The sequence below is a fragment of the Condylura cristata genome, unplaced genomic scaffold (genome assembly GCF_000260355.1).
Source record: "Condylura cristata isolate star-nosed mole 26May11 unplaced genomic scaffold, ConCri1.0 scaffold00046, whole genome shotgun sequence".
Classification (NCBI taxonomy): Eukaryota; Metazoa; Chordata; class Mammalia; order Eulipotyphla; family Talpidae; genus Condylura; species Condylura cristata.
In genome coordinates, this window is record NW_004567147.1 from 1,285,323 (window position 1) to 1,294,129 (window position 8,807).

Genomic DNA, 8,807 nt, shown 5'->3' on the forward strand with positions numbered 1-8,807 from the left:
GCTGCTCCGCGCCGCCGCCGCCGCTGCCGCCGGGCGCCCGAGGAGAGGGCGGCGGGCGCCCCCCGGGGAAGATGAAGGCGGAGGGGAGCGACAACTCCATGATCAACCTGTCCGTGCAGCAGGTTCTGAGCCTCTGGGCCCACGGGACGGTGCTGAGGAACCTCACCGGTAATTGGTGCGCCCGGCGTGGAGATGGGGATGGGGATGCGGCGCCGCCCCTTGCCTTCATCTCCCCCACCCCCCCACCCCGCCCGCTCGCGATCTGCAGTCCGGTCCGGGCTCCACTCCCGGTCCCGCCCGGGTCCCAGCCCCAAGGTGTTAATTGCATCCTCTCGCTTCTGGTCACTGGGCGCCTGCGCTCCGAGGCGCGGTGGGCTTCGGCAGTGTCCACGACCCCCATCCCCTACCCTGCCCTGCTCTGCTCAGCCCGGGAGGCTCCGGGCTGCTCTGCACTGTAGTGCGCACCGGGCAGCGTTAGTGAGCAGACGGCACAGCCCTTATTTATCCCCCATCCTCTAGCGCGCACACGCACGCACCGCTTGCTGCTTGCATCTTTTTTTTTTTTCTTTCTGGGTTAGCTTTTTTGCTCTTTGGCAAATCTCAAACTAAATGCCAGGCTTAAAATCTCTGCTCACAGTTATCTGTTTGTTTCAACTGTTTATTTTTCTGCCTATAGACGTCTAATGAAGGAGATTATAGTGGGGCGAGATGGCCAAGGTCTAGTGAATTCTTGAGCATTTTAGCTGTGACCACTGTATCTCTTTCCTCTCCTATTTCCTTAGGTCTCTCTGGCCTCAGGCTGCAGCGTCTGTCATTTGATATTTTTGCCTGTTTCCCTTTTTTCTCCGAGGCTATACGAAGGGGGTTGTACTTACTCATTTTAAAAATGAATAGCAATTTGTAGTTGTAAAAGTGAGCAGTAATATTCATGCTTTTATGGAGTCTGTAGATTTGCTTCGTGAAAAACTCGTTAATTCAAAAACTTTGAGTTTTGAAAAGATTATTTTTGCAAAAGATTCAGTTGCAATTTGGTGACTTCTCATTACCTGTTTCTGAAGAGAAAAAAACTTAGAAGCTTACTTATGATGTAACAGAATGTTGATATTTCAAAATACACTATGTCGAGTTGATTAAGAAAGTATTTTAAAAATATATCCTGTCTTGACAAGGCACACGTGTGTATATACAACATATTTACATATCATTGTATATATGTGATATAAAAAACTGGCATGTGTGGAATTCGGATATTCATAATGAAGAAAATGGTGAAATTACATACCCTGAAGGTAACTTTAAAGATTCCCCTTTCTTGAATATAGAAACTAACAAAGTTAACAGATTCTGGATTGATTCATCTTACTCATTTTTAATCTGTGGTTTTTTAATTGATCTTAACATGATGGTGGTTGCAGGTCAGGAAAATGTTTTTAGTTCTAGAAACTACAAGAGACGATGATTTAATTGAATTTAGAGATAGATTATCTTATGACTTTGCTTGTATTTATCAGCTCTTATATTTCAAATATATTATGAGCGGTGTTTATTGGAGTGAAACGAAAAGTAAGGATTCGAGAATATTATTTGTATATGTTAATGATCTTCTTAACTCGTTACTGAATATATCCCAATATTAGCTTTTGGAAACATAGAATAAACATAATTTACCCCTTGGCCAGGTTTAGTAATATTTTTATAATTTCACTTTAAAATTCTAATTAGTATAGTGACTTCCAGTTTCACAAGTCAGCTATTAAGTTGATAATAGTTTCAAATCAAGGTTCTGATTATCTCCGAATATAATCTTAATCACCAGTTTCACATCAGCCCAAGTTTGCTATTTTATAAAGGACATGTGAATACCTAGAACTTTGACTGAAGTAATTGGGAATCTCTTACAGGAAATGACTAGAGTCTGAGTCTGTAAAATTCTGTTGTCAGTGTGAAAATGGAGTAAGAAATAGATTAGAAATCTGCAACGGGAGGTGAGTGTACACATACTAGCAACCATATTATTTCTAAAAAGTGGACCAAAAGGTGGTGACATTCTGATGTAGCTCATTGTGCTCTTCTCCAGGTGGTGACATTAATGATCCCATTTGTAGCTTAATCACTAGCCAAGAGATGCTCCCTACAGTGCAAAATTTAGAATTTTGTCTACTGAAAACAAATACAACTTCTAAAACAAGACAGCTGTTAGTTGAGTGCTTGCAACATGTCAGGCATGTTACATACAATATTTCAAAGTAGATTTACAAAGAATGTGAGAAATGTAAATTAAGTTGTCCCAAATCATATAACCAGTAAGTGACTTGAAACTGAAACTTAGGTCTTTGCCTGGAGAACTACTCCTTCCCCTTTACCAGACTGCTTTAGCAATTTCTTCATTACCTTTTTAAGAATGAATTACTTTTTTCATCCTCAAGGAGCATATACTGCTCCTTGTACATGCTTTTATTATATTTTTGATAACATTATAATCTTTATTTGTTTCTTCTAGATTTGAGCTTTTTGAGGATGGGTCATTTATCTTAATCATTGAATTTTGGAGCCCTAGCTTCATAGTACTTGGCACATAGTAAATTAATCAACATATCTTGACTTGAGTTGGATTTTTAAAATAGTACTTAGCAGTTATTGGTTTAAATATTATAATTGCGTTATTTTCATTTGCATCTGTTATAGAGAATGTGCTGATAATTATGGAGTGAGGTGTTTAATTGTCATATCTTTAAAACACAGAATTGTTTTTTCTTCATTGAACGCTTTCTTTAATGCTCGTTACCATGCTTTCGTGCATTTTGTTTAATACTCAGCAATCTTATTATTTACCCATATATTAAAAATTCAATCATTGAAGTAAAGACAAACTTAATTAAATCTGATGATTAATAGTAGTAAGTGAAAACTATCTTTTTTCAAATTGTGGTAATACATTCAAGTCAGAAGGCATTTTGGATATGAAAGAAATAATAGAAAGGAGCATAGTGTAGAATCAGCCTGACTTGAACATAAAAATGACTTTGAAGGAATTTCAGAATCTGGCTAACAGGAATTCTAGTTAATTAAAAGAAAATAAAAGGGTAATGCACTATCATCTCTTGGTTTCTCTCATACAAACAAGACTTTTTCTTCTCTTTGTATCTTATCCATGAATGAGGCAGGAAAATTTTTATATTGACCTTTTAATCTTACAGACAGCCTTTAGAAAGTAGTCTTGTGCATGCATTACTTTGATAGAAATATATATATATATATTTTAAAGATTTATTTATTTGTGCATACAGAACTGGGGTACAGGCCAGAGGCTCAGGGGCGGCAAGAGGCTTCACCAGAGACAGCGGGGAGCAGAACAGGCAGATCGACGAAGTACACTGCTGAGGGGAGCAGCGGGTGGGCCAGAAGAGGTCTGCCACACCATGTGGTCACCTCCGGGGCAGGCGGGAATCGAACTCATGCGGAAGCGGCTTTAGATTCTCAGTGCTGTGCCTTAACCCGCTGCGCCACCAGGGAGGGCCCAGAAATATATTTTTTAAAAGTGATGAGAACTAGAAATGAAACTTGATGCATGTATTACTTTGATAGAAATATATTTTTTAAAAGTGATGAGAACTAGAAATGAAACTTGATAAACATTTTAGAGGTAGAAGTGGTATAGTTTGGCTTCATTTTAGAAATATGGAAATACCATGTTATTGAAGTGATATGACTTGGACCAGACAGTTATCAGGACAAAGGGAGGATTAGAAATAACTTCCCTGACTCTCAGTTCTGTATCTTTTCTGCCCCCCCCTCCCCACCATAATTGCTTAGCTCAGTTGGTCTGGTAGATGATAAATCTTAAGATACTTAAGTTTGACCAGGTAAATATTTCTTCCACTGACCCCAAGACCATGTGAATGACGTTTGTCCAGCAAATAAAAAGATATTGGAGAATGTAAGATGTTATTGAATAAATAATGCCTTATAAAATTTTAAGTTGTCACTGCCAGGTAAAAGTTATGTGATCTGTATTTATGATATAACAGGTTTGGTCTGGTCTTTATTTTTTCTCCTTCTTAGAAGACAGTGTGGGGATTTCATATAGAGTAGATTAATTATCTTGAGATCCCATCTCTGATTCCCAAATTGTTCACTGTGTATAGGTGATTTGCTTCTGCTGTTTTACTAAAGTAGAAAGGTAAAGAGCTATTTTTTCTTTCTCAATATTTTCCCCTAATGAATATATTCTCCCATCCCCATCTAACATGATAAGAGTCCGTATGTGTATACTCCTTCAGTTTTATGGGTAACTGCTTTTTAAAAATATCTACAAGTACATTCTTTTGCTTTGCTTTTGTTTACTTCAACTACTTCAGGCTTTCAGTTTTGTGTTCTGACCCAAATTTGGTTGCTAAGGGTATAGAGAAGAATTTCTTCCTTAGAAAAGGCAGGATCCCTAACCCCCTGGGTAACCACAGAGCAGGCATGGTGTTGGGGGAGGGATAATTAATCCCTGGGAAAAAAGGCAAAGGATAACTTCAGGCTCATCTCTTCTCTCAGCATTAGCAGCAAATGTGGGAGCAGGTGCTCCCCTCTTTCTATTGATAATAAACTTTGGCAAACTGAGAATTCAAACTGCAACAAAAGTCAGATGTGTGTGTGTGTGTGTACCTATTTATTTTTATTATATACTATTATAATTCGTAGGAAACGTCAATGCTAATGTTGATTGTTAGCAAAAATAAAGGAAATGTTATTTTCAATACATTTCAATATGGGATTGTTCACACCTAACACTGGTATGTATGACTAATAGCTTTTTTTAGCAGTGCTCCTAAGTAGTATGCTTCTCTTCATGTTACCCTTGATTCTAATTTCCCATTAGGTTAAGCTTTTCTTACTCTATTAGATGCTCTAGTACAGGATGTCAGGTTAGACAGAGAAAGTTTTTGAAGTGCCCACTCTCAACATTTCGGTTTTGTAAATGTGGCCTAGAACACAATGTGCTACTTTTCAGGCCTTACACTTTACTTTTTCTGAAGTTTATGTGACAAGTTTCTTAATCTTTTGTGTTACAGAGTCAGTAAGTACAGGTAGGATTTACAGTTTTAGGGAGGCTTACATGTATATCTTGTTGAGAATGGAACTACTGTAATTTTTCAAAAATCAGAATTATTGCCATCAGTTTTTTTACTTTTTAACTGCCTCTCATTATATTTAAATTGTATATCCATTTCCTATAACAATACCAGGTTCAAGGTCCAGATGACATTTTTTAAACTCAAAGCAATTTCCATCACTGTTACGCATTAATGATTGAAAGGAAGGATCAGGAGGTATGATGTTCACAAAGAGTCAGAATAAGGATATTCTTCCTGTAGAAAGGAAACCTACACAGAAGAAAAGGAAAGAATGGAAGGAAGAATTGGGGCCAGGGAAGGAAATTGGAGTTAATAATGACTGCTCTAAGAAGGGAGCCCACAAGATGTGACATGTTGAGTGCACCTTAGTATGGGCTGGGGGCTTTTGACAGTGGCCGTCTTTATTGAGTACTGCCTGCCTATGTCAGGGACTGTGCAAAACACTGTCTGCAGCTTCCTGTGTTGCAAGTGGCTGTGTAAGCTTTTGTTTTAGTAAGTTTGTGATTATATGAGATGTGATCAATATTTTTTAATGACATAAGAATTTTATCAATAATAATTACAGATTAACCAGTGGTAGTGGTAACACATTTAAAAGAGTTCTCATTAGACTATGAGATTCCAGTCACTTTAAGTAGATTAAACCTTAAAGAAAAAAGCTTTTCACTAAACTTTATGCAAATAGGTAGAATCAGACTTTTACCTGTGTCCAATTGCTTGTGTTCTTTAATATCCATCTTGGAATATGATTTAGGAGGATGTGTGTACTTATTGTAGTATAGTTGGAAAATTAAAATAGTTTTGAAGGTGTATTGCTAGAGCTATAAACATCAAGTGTTGCCCATCATTTGAAATTAGTTCTAAAACCGTATTTAATTTTCTAAATTTTCATTATCCTGACATGGCTTATAGATCTTATATTAAAAAAAAATTCATGTTCAGGATTTCAGTACTGAGGGAAAAGTGTTAAGTTACTTTTTTAGAAATGTTGCTTTTAGTAATGACATTTTAATGCTTTTTAGTGTGCCTATTCTAAGAATATATATGTATTACTTTATTTGAGCCTCATAATAATCCCATGATGGTTAGGGACGATTATTAATTCTGTTTACAACCCCTAACAGTTTTTGAAAGGAAAGAAACAGGCATAGAAAATATCTTGTCCTTGAATATTCATCAGTCAATCCAATTCAGTGAATGTTTGAGTAATTACAATGGATATGAGATACAAAGACAAACAACACCCGATGACTGTTATCAAGAAGCATGTTCTAGTGAGTATTACTTTACATATCGTTGTATAGTTATTTATTGCCAGATAAATTTTCCCCAAATTCAGCAGCTTGAAATGAGACTCATTTGTTTTTTCATGGTTTTGATAGTCATTGCTGCTTCTGGCTCAGGGTTCTACGGTGTTAACAAGTCAAGCGGTCAAACAGTGTTGCAGTCTCTGCACACTTGACTGGTATTGGGTTTTGTTGACTCCAAGTGCATTTATGTGTCTGTTGGCCAGAGACATTAATCCTCACTGGGTGGGTCTCCCCCCGGGGCTGCTCACAGTGTGGCTTTACCCATAGCCAGAGACAGAATGAGAGGAGCACAGACCACAATAAGACAGGCAGCACTTATTTCATCTGTTGGTCACACAGACCAGCACTTGTAAGTTATTGGAGGGGACTGAGTGAAAGTGTGAAGACCAGGTGGGATTACTGTGGTGCCTCCTAGAGACTAGCTACCTCAGATCTAAAGGGCACTATGGGGAGAAAAAAGGAAGACTAGGATCAACATGGCGAGGGGTGAAGTATCTGTAAAGAAACAAGTGGCTAGAAAAAGGCAGTAACCATCTTCGTTCATAAGAATTTAGTAAACAGCAGTGGCTAGGGTTTTCAGGAGGAAATTTTGGTGACTATTAATCCTAAATCGTGTTTCTGTGGTAATCACTCAATTAACAAAAATGAAAATATCAGCCATTGTCCACAAGGAACTGATGGGCTCGAGATGATCACTAACCTTCAGGTTAAGTAGTGCTTTTGTGGCGTCTTGGATTTAGAGAGAACCAGGTGATAGGATTTTTGAAGACAACAGTGGAGAAAGAACCTGTTGATGGGGTGGAATGGAGAGAAAGGGGAGAGGAGCAGCTGGTAGGAATACCCCCAGTATTTGATTATGTTTAAAGTTATCATTGTGTTGTCCTTGGATACTAATATATAGCCAAGATGTTTTTATTTAATATATTGACAGTACTACATTTTATATTTTGTCAAGCATTAAGACTGGTTTTCATTATAAAATTTGCTACTTTTTATTATAAGTATTTGTGTTGTAAAGATAACTATGAACTATTATAGAAAGTAGTTGCAGTTAAGTGACACTGCTCCCAAATTTATAGAGGATTTATTATGTTAAAACTGAGTGTTTAGGAGAATTACCATTAGTTGTGTTTATGTAAATACTTACATAATGACAATTGTTGGACTCTTCCTTTCCGTGTAATACGGGTTCTTCTAGATTTCTATTTGTAAATAGAGTCTAAGAAGCAATAGGATCCTTGCATTTATGAATCAAGAAACTGAGTGTCTTATCTTCAATCTACTAGTTAACTTCTGTACTTTGGACAAGGCTCATCTTTCCCAGGCCTCATTTACCCATTCATAATATAATCTAATGCCAACAGTTTATAATGATGCTAAGGGAAAGCTGATCTAGAAAGTGATGAGTTAAGAAAAGTTCAGAAATCTGTCAATTTTAAAAAACTTGTTTCATTAACATTAAGAAACCTTCTTAAGTGGGGACTTTTTAGACCTTTAATATGCTGATTTGTAGGTGAGGCATCCACAAAGAAAATGTTCTTTGAACACCCCCTTGATAGCTCTTAAAATTAGGACCTCTTCAACCCTGTTCAGGGAATTGGAGTAACATATGAAGATCTCTTCCATGGTGAATTTACCTGCTTCATCCCAGGGCAGCACAGCTGCCCCCTCTGGGTCACTGCCAATCATGCAGTGCCTGGGAGGCCCTGCCTGCCGGGCCTCAGTGTGCACGCCACTGGCTTCCTGGCTGTGCTTGTATTTTCTGCTCAGTCAGCCCTTCATGTGGTCTTTTATTCGGTTATGATTTTAGGCATTTGTTATATTGAAAGTGTCATTATAAGTTATACTCATTGATTGAAAAAGTTCATCTTCCAGTAGTTAGTGTAAATACCCTTTGGGAATGTTGTATGATATGCAAAACCATTTGATCCATACTAAGAAAATATTTTAAGTCAGTCTGAATCAGCAACTATCTTGCTGCTACTCTTTGATGTGTCATGTATATTATATCCTGAGATGCTTGGGTCATACAAATATCAAAACTAGTGTATAGCTTTTTTAATAATTTGATAACAGATTCAAGTTTAGACCTTTAATATTTTATAACTGAGTAGCTAATCAGTTAAGAGGAAGAGAAAATTAAATCACCCCCTTTAGGAAAGATAGTGCTGTGGCTTAAATATAGAACATTTTTGAACAGTAACCTAATCTGATTAATATAAGGGAAGTGCCATTCTGATTGTTTCAAAGTAAAAACTTGTTTTTGTAAGATTTTTTTAAACTATTTAGTGATGAGTACTATAATTTACAGTTTGAAATTATATATTTAGTTAGAAAAGGGTAATTTTGTTTAAGTGGTTAATAAACAGCACTG

The 8,807-nt window shown here is 37.3% G+C and overlaps 1 protein-coding gene across 1 annotated transcript in view; it reads left to right on the forward strand.

The window, feature by feature from the left end:
• The first annotated feature begins 71 nt into the window (after positions 1-71).
• The window catches only part of TMEM170B (transmembrane protein 170B), a 36,192-nt gene continuing 27,456 nt past the window's right edge, over positions 72-8,807 (forward strand). The window contains exon 1 of the mRNA XM_004694760.2: positions 72-168. Within this exon, the coding sequence (XP_004694817.1) occupies positions 72-168 (97 nt within the window). The remainder of the gene's footprint in view (positions 169-8,807) is intronic.